The sequence below is a fragment of the Schistocerca gregaria genome, chromosome 3 (assembly GCF_023897955.1).
Source record: "Schistocerca gregaria isolate iqSchGreg1 chromosome 3, iqSchGreg1.2, whole genome shotgun sequence".
Lineage (NCBI taxonomy): Eukaryota > Metazoa > Arthropoda > Insecta > Orthoptera > Acrididae > Schistocerca > Schistocerca gregaria.
Genome location: NC_064922.1, coordinates 917,347,582 through 917,373,438, shown reverse-complemented (window position 1 = coordinate 917,373,438; position 25,857 = coordinate 917,347,582). Strand labels below are relative to the sequence as shown.

Genomic DNA, 25,857 nt, shown 5'->3' with positions numbered 1-25,857 from the left:
CAACTGTACTATCAAAATATTTGGGTTGAAATCATTGTTATATGAATACCTGGCGTTCTAGCGAAATAGATTCGTAGAATTTGTCATCCCAAGCACTCAACAACGAATTTGTCGATTCACCGCAGTACCATATAGGCAATATCGCTTCCTTACGAGTGTCGTATGCACTAAGTGTTGCATCAGCCTCGACGCACAATTAGCGTCCAAGGAGTACATGGAGGGAAGGTCAGCGGCCAGTACTTTCACGTCAAGGCACCGCCGGACTACGGTATAAATAGCGTGGTACCCAGAGCCTGGTCACAGTTCAGCAGCTGCAACAGCCCCACGAGCCAACAATGAAGACCCTGGTGAGTGCAAGAGGGTCATCTAGTGTTCACAGCTGGTCTGGGGAACGTCTTACCACTATGACGTGGCTTGCCACACATACGTATGTAGTATCGAACCCACAATTTGTATTTGTGGTGTCCATTTTGTTCCATTTGGGAGAACAGTTTCTTAGCAAAGCTGACTTTGGTTGTACATTATAGGTTTCGTGCATTCTAACTAGATTTGTTCTCACTACGATTTGCATTATCTCTGGAGTGCGTATACTACACAATTCTACTAGTTGCAAGGAACATGAAATCACTTGTAGTTTGGAGTATTTTCCCTTCGACAAGACGGTCATGAATCAGTCTACTAGGACTGTTTAGAATTAGATATCCGTATGATACACGTTCAGTATATGTCATGCAGTTGTGGACTTTGCCCATAATGGCCTAACACACAAAAACAGGAAATGCAGTTAAGTTATTCCTAACGGTACTATTACTATCGACTAATTAATAACATCGATAAGCATAAAATAGCAGCATCATGGAATGATCATTTTTGACATCGCTCTACAAAGCTTTCAGCAAGTTTAGCATTGGGTTACTTTCAGAAACGACCAACGTCCAACATAAATCCAATGTAATCTGGCATTAAATCATCATCGACTATTTCAGGTAGCTTCATGATGACTGGGTGTTGTGTGATGTCCTTAGGTTAGTTAGGTGTAAGTAGTTCTAGGGGACTGATGACTATAGATGTTAAGTCCCATAGTGCTGAGAGCCATTTGAACCATCATTCAGGTATAACAAATTCTGCTGTACTTTCAGGATATAAATTTCATAATTAAGAGGAACACTGATAGAAATGATAGAGGGTGAAAATAATTAGAGGATGTGGCTTATTTAGGCTGTGCCAGTGTAGTTAGATTAGGAAGTGAGACTCTGAAGGCAGTATATGACTATTTGCTATTTGGGCAGAAAGGTATCTGACGTATCAGAAGTAGAGGGGATATATGACGCAGACTGGTACTAGTAAAAGACTGTTTATGGACAAATATATGTTTTTTAACATGGAATAAAAATTTACAAACAAGTGTATTTTTTCTGAAGGTATTTATCAGGACTGTAATCTTTTACACGTGTAAAACGTGTAAAATAAAGAAGAGAAGCTGCAAAACCCTAATGAGAAGGAACTGAAAGTAATTATGAAAAAGTGTATGATATAGAAAAGATCAGTTTATGTGACACATGATGAGGTATCATGCTTGATTACAGATGAGATGATAGGTCATGATGTTAATATTTGGTTTGTGGGGCACTCAACTGTGCAGTCATCAGCGCCCCTACAAAGTCCCAATTTTTACACTGTCCAAGTCTTGTCGCAGTCCAATATAGCCATTGTCACGAACGACGACGACGACGACGATGATGATGATGATGACGAAATGATTAGGAAAACACAAGCACCCAGTCACCAGGAAGAGAAAATCTCCAACCCCAGTGGGAATCGAACCTGGGACCCTGTGGTCCGGAGACAGCAACGTTAGCCACTAGACGACAAGCTGTGGACTACAGAGGAGAGTATGGCACAAAAAATTTTAGAGGGATGCCAAGACTCTCCTACGGCAGACAGGTTCAGATGAGTGCTAGTTGCAGTAGTTATGCAGAGATCAAGACATATACCCTGTAGAGAGTAGGACAGAGGACTACTGCAACAGTATGAACAAATGGTTTTAGATCAAATTGCTCTCTGTCTTAGATAGTTACGAATTCATATGCATAATGAGTTTTCGACCAAGCTTATATTTTGAACTGAACTGTAAACAGAAGGTTGAAACACAGTAATCAATATGATGTTCCTGTCCCACAGATCGTCCTGAGTGCGGTGCTGGCTGCGGCAGTGGCGAAGCCCGGCTACCTGGGCGCTGGACTGCTGGGAGCTGGTCTGGCAGCCCCGGCCATCGCAGCCGCCCCCATCGCCGTGCCAGCGATCCCGCAGCCCCCGGCCAACATCATCATCGGACCCGGCGGTGTGCCCCTGGACACCCCTGAAGTGGCGGCAGCCCGCGGCGCCCACCTGGCGACCGTAGCTCAGACGCGGGCCCGCGACGCCATCATCAACTCGGCCGCCATCCTCGCTGCCCCCGCCGCCATCGCCGCCCCCGCCGCCATCGCCGCCCCCGCCGCCATTGCCGCTGCCCCCGCCTACGCCGTCGGTCCCCCCGCTCTGATCGGCGGCCTCGCCCCCTCGATCGCCGCCCTGGGTCCAGCGGTGGCTGGAGCCCCTGGAGCCCTGGCTGCCGCCGCCCACCTGCAAGCGAAGGCTGCGCTGCTGGGCTGAACTGCACTCTACAACTTCTATGTCGACTCAGCACAAATGAATATGTCGTAGAGCTTTATATTAGAGCACCACACAGAGGCTACAGAGAATCATGTACATATATATTTATAATTAAATCTACAAATTTACTTTTTTGTTCACCTCTCTGGAACCTACTTATTTAATCCATAGTAGTACAGTGTAAATGTTTCAATTATCTCAACGACCCTGGCGGGACTCAATACGCAATCGTAGTAACCACTGCTAATCAGTCCACAAAGGTCCCATTTCTTTTTACAAGATGTCAGTACAGACATACTTTTGTTTAAAGGAAGCATTTATGTGGCTGTCATTGATGTCAATGGGATCTAGTTCAACACGTTTTCTCTGAAATGATACATTTCCAGCTACTGAGCTCTTCGGACGCCATCTCTAATCACTGCTAACAACGACGTCTCATCGGTGGCCGGCCGTTGTGGCCGAGCTGTGCTAGGCGCTTCAGTCGGAAACCGCGCGACCGCTACGGTTGCAGGTTCGAATCCTGCCTCACTCAAGGATGTATGTGATGTCGTTAGGTCAGTTGGGTTTAAGTAGTTCTAATATCTAGGGGACTGATGACCTCAGATGTTAAGTCTCTTAGTGCTCAGAGCCATTTGAACCATTGTTTTATATCATCGGTAACTGTAGAAGTTTCGTCAGATGACTACCCTGTCATCTTCAACGTGAAACTGCAGCACGTATGTGCTACGCTAGTCAGCTTAAAGCCTCAGTTTGCAGAGCAATTCCGGAAAGATAACACCCACTTACCCACCCACACACCCATACACCCACCCACCCACCCACCTACCCACCCACCCACCCACACACACACACACACACAAACACACACATACACACACACACACACACCACACACTCACACGCACACACACACACACACACACACACACACACACACACACACACACACACACACACACACAAAGACACACACACACATTGTCAACGCTAACACCACATCATCCAAAGATGACCCTCACCAGAAATTACAGATTATGAAGATTACTAAACAAAGCGCAAATTGGCATTAAATCTTCCCCTCTCTTTTTGACTAGTGAGAGAGCAGGTTTCTAACCACAATTTAAGGTAAAACTTCAGTCTCTACTTGCAGAGTTACTTGCTAATTTCATCTCAAATGCTTCCTTGATAACACTATCTTAATAGATGAAAGTGTATGCCTGAATCTCTGGGTTGTTATAATCCTTAGGATGACCTGTGCCTAAACAATTTTCTGCTACAGCCGATTGTCTCGGCTGTATGTAAGTGAAAGTGACGCTTATGTTCATTACACGGGTCCTCCACGGGCCAGTTTGACCATTGTAAAATATGCCGCATCTGCAGGGAATACGATATACACCCAACATCATCTTCAAGGGAACCTAAAAGACGCTAATATAGGATCTAGGTAAAAAAACTGAAATCATGTTGTTGTTGTTGTGGTCCTCAGTCCTGAGACTGGTTTGATGCAGCTCTCCATGCTACTCTATCCTGTGCAAGCTTCTTCAACTCCCAGTACTTACTGCAACCTACTTCCTTCTGAATCTCCTTAGTGTGTTCATCTCTTGGTTTCCCTCTACATTTCTTACCCTCCACGCTGGCCTCAAATACTAAAATGGTGATCCCTTGATGCCTCAGAACATGTCCTACCAACCTATCCCCTTCTTCTAGTCAAGTTGTGCCACAGACTCTTTTTCTCCACAATTCTGTTCAACACCTCCTCATTAGTTATATGTTCTACCCGTCTAATCTTCAGCATTCTTCTATAGCACCACATTTCTAAAGCTCTATTCTCTTCTTCCTCCCCCCATGAACCATGGACCTTGCCGTTGGTGGGGAGGCTTGCGTGCCTCAGCGATACAGATGGCCGTACCGTAGGTGCAACCACAACGGAGGGGTATCTGTTGAGAGGCCAGACAAACGTGTGGTTCCTGAAGAGGGGCAGCAGCCTTTTCAGTAGTTGCAGGGGCAACAGTCTGGATGATTGACTGATCTGGCCTTGCAACATTAACCAAAACGGCTTTGCTGTGCTGGTACTGCGAACGGCTGAAAGCAAGGGGAAACTACAGCCGTAATTTTTCCCGAGGACATGCAGCTTTACTGTATGATTAAATGATGATGGCATCCTCTTGGGTAAAATATTCCGGAGGTAAAATAGTCCCCCATTCGGATCTCCGGGCGGGGACTACTCAGGAGGATGTCGTTATCAGGAGAAAGAAAACTGGCGTTCTACGGATCGGAGCGTGGAATGTCAGATCCCTTAATCGGGCAGGTAGGTTAGAAAATTTAAAAAGGGAAATGGATAGGTTAAAGTTAGATATAGTGGGAATTAGTGAAGTTCGGTGGCAGGAGGAACAAGACTTCTGGTCAGGTGACTACAGGGTTATAAACACAAAATCAAATAGGGGTAATGCAGGAGTAGGTTTAATAATGAATAGGAAAATAGGAATGCGGGTAAGCTACTACAAACAGCATAGTGAACGCATTATTGTGGCCAAGATAGATACGAAGCCCACACCTACTACAGTAGTACAAGTTTATATGCCAACTAGCTCTGCAGATGATGAAGAAATTGAAGAAATGTACGATGAAATAAAAGAAATTATTCAGATAGTGAAGGGAGACGAAAATTTAATAGTAATGGGTGACTGGAATTCGAGTGTAGGAAAAGGGAGAGAAGGAAACATAGTAGGTGAATATGGATTGGGGCTAAGAAATGAAAGAGGAAGCCGCCTAGTAGAATTTTGCACAGAGCACAACTTAATCATAGGTAACACTTGGTTTAAGAATCACGAAAGAAGGTTGTATACGTGGAAGAACCCTGGAGATACTAAAAGGTATCAGATAGATTATATAATGGTAAGACAGAGATTTAGGAACCAGGTTTTAAGTTGTAAGACATTTCCAGGGGCAGATGTGGACTCTGACCACAATCTATTGGTTATGACCTGTAGATTAAAACTGAAGAAACTGCAAAAATGTGGGAAATTAAGGAGATGGGACCTGGATAAACTGAAAGAACCAGAGGTTGTACAGAGTTTCAGAGAGAGCATAAGGGAACAATTGACAGGAATAGGGGAAAGAAATACAGTAGAAGAAGAATGGGTAGCTCTGAGGGATGTAGTAGTGAAGGCAGCAGAGGATAAAGTAGGTACAAAGACGAGGGCTGCTAGAAATCCTTGGGTAACAGAAGAAATATTGAATTTAATTGATGAAAGGAGAAAATATAAAAATGCAGTAAATGAAGCAGGCAAAAAGGAATACAAACGTCTCAAAAATGAGATCGACAGGAAGTGCAAAATGGCTAAACAGGGATGGCTAGAGGACAAATGTAAGGATGTAGAAGCTTATCTCACTAGGGGTAAGATAGATATTGCCTACAGGAAAATTAAAGAGACCTTTGGAGAGAAGAGAACCACGTGTATGAATATCAAGAGCTCAGATGGCAGCCCAGTTCTAAGCAAAGAAGGGAAGGCAAAAAGGTGGAAGGAGTATATAGAAGGTTTATACAAGAGCGATGTACTTGAGGACAATATTATGGAAATAGAAGAGGATGTAGATGAAGACGAAATGGGAGATACGATACTGCGTGAAGAGTTTGACAGAGCACTGAAAGACCTGAGTCGAAACAAGGCCCCCGGAGTAGACAACATTCCATTAGAACTACTGACGGCCTTGGGAGAGCCAGTCATGACAAAACTCTACCAGCTGGTGAGCAAGATGTATGAGACAGGCGAAATACCCTCAGACTTCAAGAAGAATATAATAATTCCAATCCCAAAGAAAGCAGGTGCTGACAGATGTGAAAATTACCGAACTATCAGTTTAATAAGCCACGGCTGCAAAATACTAACGCGAATTCTTTACAGACGAATGGAAAAACTGATAGATGCAGACCTCGGGGAAGATCAGTTTGGATTCCGTAGAAATGTTGGAACACGTGAGGCAATACTGACCTTACGACTTATCTTAGAAGAAAGATTAAGAAAAGGCAAACCTACGTTTCTAGCATTTGTAGACTTAGAGAAAGCTTTTGACAATGTTGACTGGAATACTCTTTTTCAAATTCTAAAGGTGGCAGGGGTAAAATACAGGGAGCGAAAGGCTATTTATAATTTGTACAGAAACCAGATGGCAGTAATAAGAGTCGAGGGGCATGAAAGGGAAGCAGTGGTTGGGAAAGGAGTGAGACAGGGTTGTAGCCTCTCCCCGATGTTATTCAATCTGTATATTGAGCAAGCAGTAAAGGAAACAAAAGAAAAATTTGGAGTAGGTATTAAAATTCATGGAGACGAAGTAAAAACTTTGAGGTTCGCCGATGACATTGTAATTCTGTCAGAGACGGCAAAGGACTTGGAAGAGCAGTTGAACGGAATGGACAGTGTCTTGAAAGGAGGATATAAGATGAACATTAACAAAAGCAAAACGAGGATAATGGAATGTAGTCAAATTAAATCGGGTGATGCTGAGGGAATTAGATTAGGAAATGAGGCACTTAAAGTAGTAAAGGAGTTTTGCTATTTAGGAAGTAAAATAACTGATGATGGTCGAAGTAGAGAGGATATAAAATGTAGACTGGCAATGGCAAGGAAAGCGTTTCTGAAGAAGAGAAATTTGTTAACATCGAATATAGATTTATGTATCAGGAAGTCCTTTCTGAAAGTATTTGTTTGGAGTGTAGCCATGTATGGAAGTGAAACATGGACGATAACTAGTTTGGACAAGAAGAGAATAGAAGCTTTCGAAATGTGGTGCTACAGAAGAATACTGAAGATAAGGTGGATAGATCACGTAACTAATGAGGAGGTATTGAATAGGATTGGGGAGAAGAGAAGTTTGTGGCACAACTTGACTAGAAGAAGGGATCGGTTGGTAGGACATGTTTTGAGGCATCAAGGGATCACAAATTTAGCATTGGAGGGCAGCGTGGAGGGTAAAAATCGTAGAGGGAGACCGAGAGATGAGTACACCAAGCAGATTCAGAAGGATGTAGGTTGCAGTAGGTACTGGGAGATGAAGCAGCTTGCACAGGATAGAGTAGCATGGAGAGCTGCATCAAACCAGTCTCAGGACTGAAGACAACAACAACAACAACATTCTCTTCTTGTTCAAACTATTTATCGTCCATGTTTAACTTCCATTCATGGCTACACTCCATCATACATCCTCGAATTGCGACCAATATTGTTGGAGACGATCTCTGCATAAGGCCGTAGACCTTCTCAGCAATTCGGTAGTATCATAACTCACCTGGTGCTCGGTTTGGCGTTAGGGCAACGTACGTCTGATCTGCCTTTCAGTATATCCATTCTGATGAAAAGTGTCCTCAAGATGGGCTGACTGTGAAAAGGCTGAGAGACTTGTGTGTACCAAATGGTGTTCCATAGTTTGGAAATACAAGTCGAGTTAATCATGGAAACCCATGACAGCAATGAGGAAAGCTGATTTTGATACATCATAGTGAAAGTCACCTCCCCGCATGGTTGTTTCAAGTTGACCTAAGGAGGAATCTCAACGACCCAAGGTTGAACAAATGGTACACTATTCTGAGACGACCGTGAGTAAAGCACAAACGTGTGATATTAAAGAAATTCTAGCTGTAGTGCGTAAGGTAAAAAATCGAGAATGTATATAGAAATGCTTGTAACGATACTTGTCTCGACAGTTGATTAGCTTGTATTTGAAGGAAAGAAAGTTCCACGACCTGGTTCAGGGAGATAACTAGCCTACAGTTCCGTGTCTGAAATGGGCCACAGGTAGAGATCGACAAGGATGCAGAAATAAATCGGGCAAAGCATATTCGAAACAACCACTTCGGTTATCATCTCATGTAATCTACGAAAGCCATGGGAAATTTATGCCTGGATGAATTGATGAAAAAGTGATCCCCAAATCTCTATAATACCGGTCCTAACCATTGCTACACCTCACTTGATACTACCGCATGAAACTGTTTGGAGAACACATGCCATTTCTACGGCCTTTCAGCGTAAGGAACATATGTTATAAAACAGCCCTACTTAACAAAGAATTTCACCTAACGGCGCGACTGAGCGGTACTTCTGCAACCGCTAACTGATTCCCCCTACCCTGTTCCACTCTAGAATAGCGCGTCGGAAGAATAATTGTCGGTAAATCTCTATCCTACGACTTTTCGCAAAATGTACACTACTGGTCATTAAAACTTCTACACCAAGAAGAAATGCAGATGATAAATGGGTATTCATTGGAGAAATATATTATACTACAACTGAAATATGATTACATTTTCACGCAATTTTGGTGCATAGGTCCTGAGAAATCAGTACCAAGAACAACGACATCTAGCCGTAATAACGGCCTTGATACGCCAGGGCATTGAGTCAAACAGAGCTTGGACGGCGTGTACAGATACAGCTGCCCATGCAGCTTCAACAAGATACCAAAGTTCAAGAGTAGTGTCTGGCGTATTATGACGAGCCAGTTGTTAGCCACCATTGACCACACGTTTTCAGTTGGTGAGAGATCTGGAGAAGGTTCTGGCCAGGGCAGCAGTCAAACATTTCCTGTATACAGAAAGGCCCCTACAGGACCTGCAACATGCGGTCGTGCATTACCCTGCTGAAATGTAGATTTTCGCAGGGATCGAATGAAGGGTAGAGCCAAGGATCGCAACAAATCTCAAATGTAACGTCCACTGTTCAAAGCGCCTTCAATGTGAACAAGAGATGACCGAGACGTGTAACCAATGGCACCCCATACCATCACGCCCTGTGATACGCCACTATGGCGATGACGAATTAACGCTTACAATGTGCTTTCACCGCGCTGTCGCCAAACACGGATGCGACCATCACGATGCCGTAAACAGAACCTGACTTCATCCGACATTTTGCCATTCGTGCACCCCGGTTCGTCGTTGAGTGCACCATCGCAGGCGCTCCTGTCTGTGATGCAGCGTCAAGGGTAACCTGAGCCATCGTCTCCGAGCTGATAGTCCATGCTGATAGTCCGTGCTGCAAACGTCATAGAACCGTTCGTGCAGGTAGTTGTTCTCTTGCAAAGCCGCCAACTGTTGACCCAGGGAGACGTGGCTGCACGATCCGCTACAGCCATCCGCATAAGATGCCTGTCATATCGACTGCTAGTGATAGGAGGCCGTTGGTATCGAGCACGGCGTTCCGTATTTCCCTCCTGAACCCACCGATCCCATATTGTGTAACAGTCATAGGAACTGGACCATCGCGAGCAGCAATGTCGCGATACGGTAAACCGCAATCGTGATAGGCTACAATGAGACCTTTATCAAAGTCGGAAACTTGATGAAACGCATTTCCGCTCCTTATATGAGGCATCACAACAACGTTTCACCGGGCAACGCCTGTCAACTGCAGTTTGTGTATGAGAAATCGGTTGGAAAATTTCCTCATGTCAGCACGCTGTATGTATCTCACCGGCGCCAACCTTGTGTGAATGCTCTGAAAAGCTAATCATTTGCATATCACAGCATTTTCTTCCTGTCGGTTAAATTTGGCGTCTGTAGCACGTCATGTTCGTGGTGTAGCATTTTTAATGGCCAGTAGTGTATGTAGGAGGTATGTGTCCTCCGATTCTTCCTGGAAAGTGCGCTCTCGAAATGCCAGTAATAATCCTCTCCCTGATGGTTAACGCCTCTCTTGTCGCGTCTGCCTCTAGAGTTCGGTGAGCGTCTCTGTAACATAAGATTGTTAAGGTATTCGTGGCCACTTGTTGACCACCTGCTTGTTGCCTTCTGTGTCGTGTTCTTCAGCCGACCTAGTCTGATGATTTTTCTGACGTTCCGCCAGCACGATTGTCAAAGTTTCACCCTCCATTGCTGGTGGTGGACAGGAGATGAGTTGACGGCCGCAAACTGTATGTACGTGGCACGCCAACGTCCAAGGGCTTCTCAGTGGTCATTTCCGCTGCGGTTCTCTTGTTACCTGCGACAGTCGACGGCTGCACCACGGGAAGCCAGGATCCTTTACCTTGAGGCTTTCTTCTTTCTCGGGCATGGATGTGTGTGATGTACTTAGGTTAGTTAGGTTTAAGTAGTTCTAAGTTATAGGGGACTGAAGACCTCAGCTGTTAACTCCCATAGTGCTCAGTGTCAGTTGTGCCATTTTGATACGATCGTATTAATCATGCTTCTTTTCTGGCTCGGGTGGTGATCTGAATGTTTCTGCAGGCATCGGTCCATGTGTGTCGGCTTTCAATACACGCTGTGTTAAATCTAGGCTAGTCGTCACATATGGGGTGTATAGGGAACCTGCTTTCTCGGAAGGCTAGACAACATACAAACAAATGGTGTTAATGAATTTTATCACAAAATGTTTCAAATGGCGCTGAATACTGTTGGACTTAACATCTGAGGTCATTATTCCCCTAGAACGTAGAACTAATTAAACCTAACTAACCTAAGGACATCACACACATCCATGCCCAAGGCAGGATTCGAACCTGCGACCGTAGGAGCAGCGTGGTTAAGGATTGAGGTGCTTAGAACAGCTCGTCCACAGCGGCAGGCGAATTTTATTGGAAAATGAAGAAATATTGTACTTAACTTTGTGTTACACAAATGTATTGCAAACAAAGGGCAACCGACAAAATAAGGAATCTCTTCAGCATAACAATACCAGGTTTGAGCTACATAGAATGTACAAGCAAAGTAACTAGTGCTGACACTTCTATACAAGTCGCTAGTCTTGAACTATAGAACTGGGCTGCGACCAGTCAGGCGCGGTGCTTATGTCCTCTTCGCATAGAGGCCGCTGCTGTTGCGTTACCGTCCTGGAGAGGGGTCGTTCCTCGTGGGATTGGCTGATGTCTGTCCATGGCCCTCTTTGCTCTATCGTTTCCGACTGGTGTGCTAGTGCTTGACTGTACACAGTAACAATCCTCCTCCCCTCCCCCCCCCCCCCCCCCCCCAAAGCGAAGGACCGTCGTCGTTTAGGGAGCACGACAACAGCGAGGGAATCAGGAGCGTGGGACGTTCTCAGGAACTAGAAGCTGTGGCTCCTGGGGATGGCCAACTTCCAGTCGTATCCAGCCTTCGCTCTGATGGAAACGTCCCCCGAAAAACAGCCATAGGATTCAGAAAACTGAATTACGGACCAACTAGTGTCCCATTTGGCTCAAGACAAAATGTAGGATATAGGAACAAGAGATGGAATAGTGATTGTGGGCACAATAGCAATAGATTTCGTAATAATAACAGCAAGGAAGTAAAAGAAAAGAGGATATATGGCATGGAGGCAGCCATAGGCAGTAATAATATTTTTGGAGGTTTGTCTGACTAAGATGATGTAAGGAATCCTCATAAGAGAAGTCTTTGAAGAGAAATTAGAAACATGGGGGAGGAATTTATAATGGGGTCTATTTAATGAAGTTGATGGTTGTGTTGCTGCTAAATAATGTATCAGATTCAGCTGTGGTTCCTGAGCAGATTAATGAGTATTGTGGTGTTGACAATGAGAGTCTAGTTCGCAACAGATATATTACTGAATTAGGAGAAATGGAAATTACTAAGGAGGACGTAAATATTAACTGTGTATGGGGCAATAAAGCCTGAATCTAGGGTTGTTTCAAGCGGGTATCTTCAAGGAAGCACCTGCTCCACTGATGTGGATTATTTTGATAGTGGCCAAGTAGAGTGCCTGTACCAAATGGTGGTGATGGTGACTTTTGCCATATGAAAAATATACCTACAGATAAGTATGATCTTTGTCATCAGGCAATTGTTCCTGTGTAAGATGATATAGGTGTTGATTTTCGTAATATGCAGAATATAACAGCAGATAATTATGTTTCTGTGTTAGAAGCTGTGAGTAATACCATTAATATTATTGTAATTCTTCAGGCTTTCCCGGCGATCTAATGACATCTTGGGTTGTCGAGTGTTCTGCCGGATATCAGCGTCGTATTTGCACGATATTTCGGTCACTTAGCTCGTAACCTTCATCAGGTGTGACCTGAGACTGCTCCTCGAGTGGACCTGGTCCAGTATTTATGCCTATGGCCTTCCCCCTCCACCAATGGCTGCAGTCGCTTCCTCTGTGGTCCGCGCCCATTCCCTGCGACCTGCTGGAGCGTTGCTGCTCCGTTTTCCGGCCGCTGCGGTTCTAGGTGTTCCCTCTGAGGTCCGCGCCCATCAGACCCGCTCCTGGGGGTTTCATCTACGGTTTGGGGTACCAAGCTTTCCGCCTGCGGTCCACGTCCGCTCACCACGACCTGTTGGAGCGTTGCCGCTCCGTTTTTCGTCCGCTGCGGCTCTGGATGTTCCCTCTGCGGTCCGCGCCCACCAGTCCCATTTCTGGGTGTTCCATCTTCGGCCTGGTGCGCCTGGCAGTCCGATAGCGGCTCGTTTTCCATCTCCATGTCTCTGGTTCTTCTGTTTGTGTAGTGTTTCAGCTGGCCCTGTTGCTCCTTTAACAATTCCAGAGCCGGATCCCAGGCTCTGCTTAGCTGGTACCCTGTGTCACGGTTCATAAGGTCGTCAGCCATTTTTATTTCTATCGATTCTCTTATAACACTGTCCCAAAATCTGGGTGTTTGTGCTAGAATCTTGGTATCCTCATACTTCATGGCATGATCTAGTTCTAGACAGTGTTCAGCTATGGCTGACTTAGTCACCTGCCTTAATCTAGTGTGCCTCTGATGTTCTTTGCATCTGATCTCCACAGTTCTTGTCGTCTGGCCAATGTAGGACATGCCACATTGACAAGGTATATTGTAAATTCCTGGTTTTCGTAACCCCAGGTCGTCTTTGACACTCCCCAGCAGTCCCCCGATCTTATTGGATGGACAGAAAACACACTTGATATTGTGTTTACGGAGGATCCTACTGATTCTGGCAGAAATAGAGCCAGCATAGGGCAGATATTCCACCTTCTTTGCTTCATCTTGGTCTTCTCTAGGATGTGGTATAGTGGCTGGTTGGAGTGCCCTCTCAATTTGTTTGTCCGTTTATCCTTTCTTGGAGAAAACTGTTTTGAGACGTTCTATCTCTATAGGCAGATTCTCTTGGTCTGACAGGGCACATGCTCTGTCTACCAAAGTCTTCAGAACCCCATTCTTCTCTGCAGGGTGGTGACAGCTGCTGGCCTGCAGACATAAATCAGAGTGTGTTGATTTTCGGTACACACTGTGGCCAATTGATCCATTTGCTTTCATTATAGGTGCTTAATGTGTTTGCTCATATCATGTGCCCACAATGGAGAAAGCGTCGTGATGATATATCCATTGGCGAAAGATTCCCAATCAGTCGCCGATTCGGATCCGGCGATAGCCTGCCAATGGGGAGGTAACAACGAGAAAAAGATTGAATAACTGAACACAGGGTTACGTTCTACAAGTTGGAGGGTAGGGAAGCTAGAAAATTTGAAAAGTGAAATTCAAAGGCACTGTGCAGGTGCAGTGGGGATCAGTAAAGTAAATAGAAAGGAGGTAAGCATTCCTGTCTTGTAGTATATAGGTATGATGATATCAACAGCAGCAGAAACGAGTATAACGCTATTAGGAATCTTCACTTATGGGAAGGTAGATCAGAGAGTGAGTTACTTTGAACAATTAATTAATAAGTTTATTTTCACGAGAATCGCTTGCAAACCACCCCCAGCAATAACAATTCAGATATATCTACCGATGTCACATTCAGAAGACGAAGAGATTGGGAGAATATATGAAGGCATAGAACAGGTAATTTATTATGTACAGGGAGATGATAAAAATGTAATTGTAGAGGACTGTAATATTGTGGTATTGTAAGGCACTGAAGATGGTATTAAGGGAGAAATTTTGGTGATAGTGAGACTCCGCCATTAGTTGGGAATACGCTGTTCAAAAATCACAAGAGGAAGAGGTACACTTGGAAAAAGCCTGGAGACTGGGGAGTACTCCAGTCGGGTTATATCAAGTCAGGATCATGGTGCTGGTAGCACTAAGTATCTACAGTCGGACTACCTATATAATAAATTATGTACACAAACCTTCCTCGTATACCAATCTGTCTGTTAATGAAAATCGTATTATAATCCCTACAGTTATTCTTGAGATTAATCTCTACATACGGATAGAAAAAGGCGGATAGGTACTTTATATCGTCCGTCCAGAACGGTCAGAGACTGATTCTATTCCTTGACAGTAAGTTAAGTCAGAGCAGTAACTATGGAGGCAGTTTGGACAAAGAACTGTAAACAACAGATGTGCATTCGACAAGTCAGTTGTGAGCAGGCAGTGTTAACCAATGGAAATGTCACCCTAGTGTGTCAACGTTGTTATGTCACAAATTGCAATGCAGGAAAGTGCTGAAGATATTCTGTTGAGTGTTAAGAAAAAGAAAAATGTGATCCAAGTTTGTATCGCACATCTTGACTCCTGAACTAAAAACAACGACGGGAAGATAACTAGTGCAACTTAACTGAAACGAAAAAAAATCATCTATAGTGACGCGACTTGATGTTATCAATACAAACCCTCTACTAAACGACATAGTTCAGAATTTGTCGATGGACGTTTGCCAACACCGAAGGACGAGGAAATGTGACGCGACAGTCGAACGACATCACAGAGACCTTTCTGACACTTTCACCTGGTTGTATGAAAGTGCGGGACGTTTTACTAAAGAGAGGAAACATTCTTATTAATCCAGTTTCAAAACTTTTTGGACTGACTAGTTGTATAAATCATGTTCAAGCTTCGCTACGCTCTGGAGATTCGGCGGCTGTCTACTTTAGTGCTTTTACAGTCTCATTCTCTCTCATGTCTGTCATATATCTCCTCTCATTAACACAAAATTTCACTTCAATGCCAGTTGAATGTCAAACAGATAACAATACATATGTTAAACACTCATCATTACTATAATTATAAACTATAACTATAAATTTTACACAGGAACATTCCTCATGAATCAGTTTGTTAGTGCGAACAGCATGAAAATCCCTACAGTAATTCCTGAGATCAGACCTTAAAAGCAAACGGAAAAAACGGCGGGAACTTTAATTTCATAATGTAATGATGAAAAAATTTCTGATTATGTATGTACGTTTATTGTACCGATATATAAAATCTACGAAAAACGGAACAGAATACTATCAAAACATTTTCAATGTGGTACTACAGAATAAAGTTGAAAAGTAGTAGAACTGAGAAGGTAAGATGTGGGAAGCGTGTTGAAAGGAGAGGGGGGGCGGGGCGGTTCTACATAGAATAGTGAAGGAAGACAGAGATTGCAATACATCCAGCAACTAATTGAGGACGTATGTTGGAAGTGCTACTCTGAGATGCAAAGCTTGGCACAGGGGAGGGATTCACGGTGGGCCGAATCAAACCAGTCAAAAGGCTGATGTCTCACGTAAAAAGAAAAATGAAGAGTCGATAGAAATTTAAAGGTCTCGTCTGGAAGAAACAAAGTGGAAAGGAGTGGGATACTGAAGTACAGAGGAATGATGAGGTGCATTCGATCTTCTCTGAGGCTGTAGATACAAGGACTTGAAAACTAGAGAAGGCATTTGGTTAAAGAAGAATAGACATCTCTAAAAAAAGGCAGTCACTGAATTTGGACGGACTAATATACTTGCTTGGACCTTTTTCTGGGGTTGGTGAGAAAATTCAAGCTTATTAATTCAGTGTATTTCATTATCATTGACGTCTGCTAAGGCCTCCGAGACTCGTATCAAGCAAGTGGTGATAATGTTTGTCCAAAAAGATCTACATAAAGAAAGTGATCTACAAATCTATCTGCTGTGCGGCTGTTTTTGTTAGTCTTTAAGGCAGAACAGACATTTACGACACACAGCAGTCATATAATAATTCCTTTACTTGTGATATAATTGTACATGTAGCGTAAGGGCTCAAGATAGACGAGAAAAATCTGTGCAGTCGTTTTCGTTGTTGTTTGTTACGTCTAGACCAGTAGGAGGGGAGACCAAACTTACAGATATGGCCCATATTACAGTAAACAATAACTGCCGTCCTTATTCGCGTGATAGTCGAATAGTATACGGTGAAGGTACACTCCTGGAAATTGAAATAAGAACACCGTGAATTCATTGTCCCAGGAAGGGGAAACTTTATTGACACATTCCTGGGGTCAGATACATCACATGATCACACTGACAGAACCACAGGCACATAGACACAGGCAACAGAGCATGCACAATGTCGGCACTAGTACAGTGTATATCCACCTTTCGCAGCAATGCAGGCTGCTATTCTCCCATGGAGACGATCGTAGAGATGCTGGATGTAGTCCTGTGGAACGGCTTGCCATGCCATTTCCACCTGGCGCCTCAGTTGGACCAGCGTTCGTGCTGGACGTGCAGACCGCGTGAGACGACGCTTCATCCAGTCCCAAACATGCTCAATGGGGGACAGATCCGGAGATCTTGCTGGCCAGGGTAGTTGACTTACACCTTCTAGAGCACGTTGGGTGGCACGGGATACATGCGGACGTGCATTGTCCTGTTGGAACAGCAAGTTCCCTTGCCGGTCTAGGAATGGTAGAACGATGGGTTCGATGACGGTTTGGATGTACCGTGCACTATTCAGTGTAACCTCGACGATCACCAGAGTTGTACGGCCAGTGTAGGAGATCGCTCCCACACCATGATGCCGGGTGTTGGCCCTGTGTGCCTCGGTCGTATGCAGTCCTGATTGTGGCGCTCACCTGCACGGCGCCAGACACGCATACGACCATCATTGGCACCAAGGCAGAAGCGACTCTCATCGCTGAAGACGACACGTCTCCATTCGTCCCTCCATTCACGCCTGTCGCGACACCACTGGAGGCGGGCTGCACGATGTTGGGGCGTGAGCGGAAGACGGCCTAACGGTGTGCGGGACCGTAGCCCAGCTTCATGGAGACGGTTGCGAATGGTCCTCGCCGATACCCCAGGAGCAACAGTGTCTCTAATTTGCTGGGAAGTGGCGGTGCGGTCCCCTACGGCACTGCGTAGGATCCTACGGTCTTGGCGTGCATCCGTGCGTCGCTGCGGTCCGGTCCCAGGGCGACGGGCACGTACACCTTCCGCCGACACTGGCGACGACATCGATGTACTGTGGAGTCCTCACGCCCCACGTGTTGAGCAATTCGGCAGTACGTCCACCCGGCCTCCCGCATGCCCACTATACGCCCTCGCTCAAAGTCCGTCAACTGCACATACGGTTCACGTCCACGCTGTCGCGGCATGCTACCAGTGTTAAAGACTGTGATGGAGCTCCGTATGCCACGGCAAACTGGCTGACACTGACGGCGGCGGTGCACAAATGCTGCACAGCTAGCGCCATTCGACGGCCTACACCGCGGTTCCTGGTGTGTCCGCTGTGCCGTGCGTGTGATCATTGCTTGTACAGCCCTCTCGCAGTGCCTGGAGCAAGTATGGTGGGTCTGACACACCGGTGTCAATGTGTTCTTTTTTCCATTTCCAGGGGTGTATTACTCACATCTCGTAGGTAATTGAATAATGAGTTGAAAACAGTCAAGACATGTTGAGAAAGTAATGGTTTCTTTACGAATACAACACATTTCTCACTACTGGCTTCAGTCCTTTGGTCACCTTCAGATATCAGGTAAATGATACCTGAAGAAGATGGTATAATCGAAACCGGTGGTGTATAAACAGTTACTTTATAAGTAGCTCTTGTCAGTTTCAAAATACACTTAAGTCAAGAAATTGCAACACGAAAAAATAATTAATGTAGAGTAATGAAATATGGGGATACATTTTTCTAGGCAATATATTTAAGTGATTAACACTGCAAGATCACAGACCAATGCAAATTCAAGAAGAGGGATTACAACTGTGAAATGCTGGTACAATAATGTGCGTTCTAGCCGACAGAATGTTGAACGCAAGAATGCAAACGTGCGTGCATTGTGTTGTACATGTGGCGTGCGTCAGTTTGTGAGATGAAGTTTCATGCTTGTTGCACATGGTCGGTCAGTACAGGGGCGGTTAATACTGGATATTGATTACGCTGAGGCAGTAGATCCACGATGCCCATACGTGCTCGACTGGAGATAGACCTGGTGATCGAGCATTTTGGGTTACAATAGCGATATGCGGGCAAGCATTATCCTGTTGGAAAGCAGCAACTGAAATATTGTTCATGATTGGCAGCATTACAGGTCGAATTACTAGAGTGATGTACAGTTTTGTAGTTAGGGTTAGTGGAATAATCACGACAGTGCTATTGTTGTCGTACGAAAACACACCCCTGACCATAACTCCAGGTATAGGTCCGATATGATAGCAAGCAGACAGGTAGTTTGCAGGTCTTCATGTAGCGCCCTTCTAACCAATCCACAGCCATGGCTGGCACCAAGGTAGAACCGCGTTTGATAGGAAACGTGACAGGCTTCCACCATGCCCTCATATGAACGCTCGCTTGAGTCCACTGAAGTCGTAAATGGCGGTGGTTTGAGGTCAATGGAATGCACACTACAACATGTCTGGCATGGAGCTGTTCTTGACGTAACTGATTTGTAACAGTTTGTTGTGCTGCTCTGCTGCCAGCTTCTGCTAGAATTACTGCTGCAGATACAGTGCGATGCACTACAGCCATACATGGAAGGTGACGCTCTTCAGTCTCGACAGTCCAATGGCTATCTGGAGTGACCATACACTCTGGTGACCACTGCTGTCAGCAGTCATGTACAATGGCTTTAGCGCCGTCAAGTTTTTCTGGAATATCGCAGAAGGTACTTCCAGATCATAGTAGTCCTCTTACACGATCTCTTTCAAACTCAGGAAGGTGTTGATGATAATGGCGTCTTTGTCACCGTAAAGGCATTCTTGACTAACATCAACTCACCATGTCCAATGTCAAAGGTAACTAGCGCTCACTACTGTTACCTGTTACAGTGTGTATTTAAAGCAAACATGATTTGCTCTCTCATAGTGGCACTGGTAGCGCTCCTGTTACGCGACTTGCGCCAAATCTAAATAGATATGATATTTCAGGTGTAGAAACAGACCTACGAACTTTGGTTTATGTCGTGCATTTCCTTCTTGGTGTTGTGACTTTGTTACCGTCAGTGGTTGATGTTTTCCTATCATTATGTATTTATTCACTTTAAAATACAATGCATCAAATAGTTATTAGAATGATGAATTATCTAAACCGACATTGGTAATTACTGCTCAAACGGCTCTGTCCATGACCATGCAACAAGAGAACGCCTCAGCTTACATTTATCAAGAAAAAATAAACATTATACTCAAAACATCATTTTCTACCAAGGAATACAACTGTACAATAAATTACCAAAAGAGATTAAATAAATTGCAAAAATACAGTTATTTAAAAAGGCAGCTAAGAAGTACCTGTTATCCAACACATTTTATACATTGAATGATTAATTAGATAAAACAGAGAAGGGGTTTCATAAAAAAATCTTTCACAAATAAATAACAATAATTGTTAGCATAAAACATCCAACATTCCACATAACAACTTCACTTTGGTTTTTCTTCTTTTTCCTTTGTGGTAATACTTACCCCCAGGCTATTCATATAATACTAACACCTCTTCCTCTGTCTGAGCGCAATATGTCACTTATTATGGATAGATGCTGATTCAGTTTTTCAGGAGAGCAGATGGGAAGTTGCGGTACAGAAAATGGCCCAGAGATCACCAGTGTGTGTGTGTGTGTGTGTGTGTGTGTGTGTGTGTGTGTGTGTGTGTGTGTGTGTGTGATTGTTTGTGTGTGTGTATGTGTGTGTGTGTCTTTATGTGTGTAGTGAGTTAAGTGTTATGAAACAATGTGTGTATAGTATGTGCAGTAACTGATAGTGAGATTTGAGTGAACAGTGTGGCATTACATTATTTAATACCTTATTTGTAAAAGAAGTATTGTATACCTTGAGTAACTATAATGATTCTCCCTAACTACAAGTCTTTACATATACGTGTACACGAATTACCTTCCCGTAAATTGATCTTAACTTGTAAACACTTTGACACATCTTATATCCTTGTAGAGGGAGATCTACGGATGAATAAAGCTGCTGCTGCTGCTACTACTACTACTACTACTACTACTCCGAAATCCACGATACGTGGCAGAGGGTACTTCTGGCACCATAAACTTCACTTCCATTCACCGTTCCACTCGCGGACGGCTAGTAGGTAAAATAACTGCCGGAAAACCTCTGTATTAGCTCTAATTTCTCAGATTGTTTCGCGAGACGTATGCGAAATGACATAATCTGTCCTTTCTCGGAAAAAGCACTTTCGAAATTTCAACAGTGAACATCTGTGTGTTGCTCAACGGCTCTACTGTAGAAGCTCCCACATAAGCTTGTTGAGCATCGTAACACACTCTCCCCGAAAAAACGATCCTGCGATGAAACGTGCCACTCTTTGTCAGATCTTCTCTATCTCATATATTAACCTAACTTGGTAACGACCCCACTCTGAGGAGTAAAAAAGAAGAATCGGATGAATAAACGTTTTGTAAGCCACACCTTCTGTGGATGAATTACACTTTCTTTAGTTACTTCCAATGGATATCAGTCTGACACCTGCTTTCCGGACAGTTTGTTTTATGTGTTCATTGCACTTTACGTCACTGCGCTTGGTTACTCCTTGGTATTTTACACTGTTTACTGATCCCAGTTGTTTTTCTCCACTTGTAAAATTAAAGACTAATGAATTTCTTCGCCTATTTATGTGACATATCTTATACTTATTTAAGTTCAAGGTCAACTACCAATCCCTCTGTAGATCTTCTTATATACAGCTACGTCATTTGTCGACAGACTTATGGTGTTTACAATGTTATACACTGGATCACGTACATACACTGCAAACATTAACTGTCCTGCCGCTCCCTCTTTTGGCATCCTTGGAGCTTTCCTTCCATTTTTTGGTTTTACTCCGTTAAGAGACGAATGTTGAGTTCTGTCCCCAAGGAACCCTTATTCTACTAAAATTCTGGTCCGATACTCGGTAAGCTGACCTTTCGCTCATTGAACGATGTTGTAGAGCTCCAGTGCCTTCCAGAAATCAAGAAGTCATGGGACCCATCGAGGTGCTGACGTTTATGCAGTCGAATAGGACAGGATGATTTTCGCAAGATCTCTGCTTAAATTTTATCGATAAGATTTACGACCTTCTGAAACAAAACGCGTGCCCCTGGAACATGTTTCTTAAATACATAAAAGCAGTAGTTACCTTTACAATTGTTGCAAACCTCTAAAAAAGCTAAGATTGCCAACTGTACTATCAAACTGTTTGGATTGGTATCATTGTTATTTGAATACTTGGCGTTCTAGCGAAATATGTTCGTAGAATTTGCCATCCCAATCACTCGACAACGAATTAGTCGATTCACCTCAGTGCCATATAGGCTATATCGGTGCCTTGCGAGTGTCATATGCACTTTGTGTTGCATCAGCCTCGATGCACGGTTCTCGTCCAAGGAGTACATGGAGGGAAGGACAGCAGCCGGTACTTTCACGTCAAGGCACCGCCGGACAAAGGTATAAATAGCGTGGTACCCGGAGTCCAGTCACAGTTCAGCAGCTGCAACAGCCGACAAACCCAAGAGCCAACAATGAAGACACTGGTGAGTGCAAGAACGTCATCTAGCGTTCGCGGATGGTCTCGGAAACGTCTGATCACTATGATGTGGCTTGCCACACATAGTTACGTAGTATCGAACACACAATTTGTATCTGTGGTTTCCATACTGTTCCATACTTCGCATGTGGGAGGACAGTTTCTTAGTAAAAGCTGACTAAGGTGGTTCGATACAGCTCGAGTGCCTTCTAACCAGATTTCTTCTCACCATGATTTGCATTATCTGTGGACTACCTACATCACACAAAGAACCGTTCTATTGGTTCTAAGAAACATGAAATCACTAGTATTTCGGAGTGTTTTCCCTTCGACAAGATGGTCATGAATCATCTACTTCTAAGACTGTTTAGAATAAGACATCCGTATGATACACGTTCAGCACATGTCATGCAATTGTGCACTTTGCCCATAAGGGCCTAACACACAAAAACACAAATGCAGTCAAATTATTCCTAAAGGTGCTATCAGTATCGACTAACATGAAATCGATAAGACTGAAATAGCAGCATCATAGAATGATCATTTCTGACATCGCTCTACTGTACATTCAGCAAGTTTAGCATAGGGTTGCTTTCAGAAGCGACCAACGTCCAAGAGAAATCGAACGTAATCTAACTTGAAATCACATCGACTCATTCAGGTATAACAAATTTTGCTTCAGTTTCAGGATATACATTTCATAAGTAAGAGGAACTCTGAAAAAAGTGATAGAAAATAATTAGAGGATGTGGCTTATTGAGGCAGTGTTGGGGTAGTTAGATTAGGAAGTGAGACTCTGAAGGGAATATGTGATTTTTTTTTGCTATTTGGACAGAAAAGTAACTGCCGTATCAAGTAGAGGAGGTATATAACGCAGCACCAGTAAAAGACAAGTAATGGAAAAGTATATGTTTTATAACATGAAATAAAAATTACGAACAAGTTTCTGTTTTCTGAAGATATTTGAATGTTCAAATGTGTGTGAAATCTGATGGTACTTAACTGCTAAGGCCATCAGACCATACGCTTACACACTACTTAACATAAATTATCCTAAGAACGAACACACACACCCATGCCAGAGGAGGACTTGAACCTCAGCTGGGACCAGCTGCACAGTCCATGACTGCAGTGGCCTAGACCGCTTGGCTAATCCCACACGGCTAGAAAGGATCAGTTCAAAAAATGGCTCTGTGCACTATGGTACTTAACATCTATGGTCATCAGTCCCCTAGAGCTTAGAACTACTTAAACCTAACTAACCTAAGGACAGCACACAAGACTAAGTCATCACGAGGCAGAGAAAATCCATGACCCCGCTGGGAACAGAACCCGGAACCCGGGTGTGGGAAGCGAGAACGCTACCGCACGACCACGAGCTGCGGACAAAAGGATCAGTTGATGAGACACATGATGAGGTATCAAGATTGATTACAGTTGAGATGATGGATGATGCTGATAATATTTGGTTTGTGGGGGACTCAACTGTGCAGTCATCAGCACTCCTACATTGTCCCAATTTTTACACAGTCCAATTTTTGGCCCAGTCCAATATAGCCACTGTCACGAATGATGATCAAGATGTTATTGATGATTATGATGATGATGATAATTAAATGATTAAGACAACACAAACACCCAGTCCCCAGGCACAGAAAATCACCAACCTGGCCGGGAATCGAACCCAGGACACCGTGATCCAGAGGCAGCAATGTTAGCCACAAGCTGTGGACTACAGAGAAGAGTATGGGGCAAAAATTTCTAGAGGGATCCGAAGACTCTTCCATAGCAAGCAGATTCAGATGTGTGTAAGTTGCAGTAGTTATACAGAGATCAAGAGATTTACACTGTAGAGAGTAGGACAGAGGATTACTGCAACAGTATGAACAAATGCTTTTAGATCAAATTGCTCTCTGTCTTAGATAGTTATGAATTCATATGCTTAATGAGTTTTCGACCAAGCTTATATTTTGAACTGAACCGAAAATCAGAAGGTTGAAACACAATAATCAATATGATGTTCCTGTCCCACAGATCGTCCTGAGCGTGGTGCTCACCGCGGCATTGGCGAAGCCTGGCTACCTAGGAGCAGGACTGCTGGGTGCTGGTCTGGCAACCCCAGCCATCGCAGCCGCCCCCATCGCCGTGCCAGCGATCCCGCAGCCCCCCGCCAACATCATCATCGGACCCGGCGGCGTGCCCCTGGACACCCCTGAAGTGGCGGCAGCCCGCGGTGCACACCTGGCCACCGTAGCTCAGACGCGGGCCCGCGACGCCATCATCAACTCTGCCGCCATCCTCGCCGCCCCCGCCGCCATCGCCGCCCCCGCCGCCATCGCCGCCCCAGCCGCCATCGCCGCCGCCCCCGCCTACGCCGTCGGTGCCCCCGCGCTGATCGGCGGCCTCGCCCCCTCGATCGCAGCCCTGGGTCCAGCGGTGGCTGGAGCCCCTGGAGCCTTGGCTGCCGCCGCCCACTTGCAGGCCAAGGCTGCCCTGCTGGGCTGAACTGCTCCACAACAACTTCTATGTCGACTGAGCACAAATGAATATGTCTTAGAGCTTTATGTTAGAGCACCACACACAGGCTACAGAGATTCGTGTACATATATATTTATAATTAAATCTACAAATTTACTTTTGTGTTCACTTTTCTGGAAACCTTCAATTACCAAAACGATATTGGATAAACTGAATACACTATCCTTTCAACGACTTTTAATCAGTGCAAAAAGAGTCCCATGTCATTTTGCTAGATATCAGTACAGAAATACCATTGTTTGCAGCAATAATTTATGTGGGGTGTTATTGATGGCAATGGGATCTAGTTCAGAAAGCTGTTTCTGAAATGATGCATATCCAGCTGCTGAGCTCTTGGGACGCCATGATTATTCGATCGCTCCTCTGCTCAAATAACTTATGGAAATGCAGCTGGGTAACATCATCGGCAACTCCCGATATTTGGACAGGTGACCATCCTGCCATTTTCAGGAGAAAATCTGCAATACGTAAGGGCTACGCTAGTGAACTTAAAACTTCAGTTCGCAGAGCAGATCCGGAAAGATAACACACACACACACACACACACACACACACACACACACACACACACATACAACACACACAGTATCAACGCTAGCGTCACTACATCCACAGATCATCAGCACCAGAAGTTACTGATGGCGAAAATCAGTGAACAACATGCATGTAAGATAGCATTAACTCTGTCTCTTTGCGTTTTGACAATGGTTATAACAGGTTTCCCACCAGAATTTATGTAAATACTTCAGTTTCTAATCAAAATATCCACTGGTGTATTGCCGGTCTATAGTGTCCAACGGGCACAATATTTCGGCGATCAAACATTTCGCCATCATCAGGTGAACTGACGGACTGAGCTCCTGTGAACGCGCCAGCACGGAGATCCGTACGCTATGGCTGCTCAGGGGGAACTGGGTTTGGTCGCTGGGTTCGTAGTGAAATTGCTTGCTTATGGACTATCGTCTCAGTTATATGACTGGATTTGTGATTTCCTCTCAGAGAGGTCACGGCTCGTAGTAATTGACGGATAGTCATCGAGTAAAACGAATATGATTCCTGGCGTTCCCC

The 25,857-nt window shown here is 44.4% G+C and overlaps 1 protein-coding gene across 1 annotated transcript; it reads left to right on the top strand.

The window, feature by feature from the left end:
- Positions 1–322: 322 nt before the first annotated feature.
- Positions 323–24,885, top strand: LOC126355772 (cuticle protein 38-like). Its single transcript, XM_050006176.1, has 2 exons — positions 323–347; positions 24,286–24,885. The coding sequence occupies exons 1-2, from the start codon at positions 336–338 to the stop codon at positions 24,754–24,756; spliced, it is 483 nt and encodes a 160-aa protein (XP_049862133.1). The 5' UTR covers positions 323–335; the 3' UTR covers positions 24,757–24,885.
- Positions 24,886–25,857: the final 972 nt, after the last annotated feature.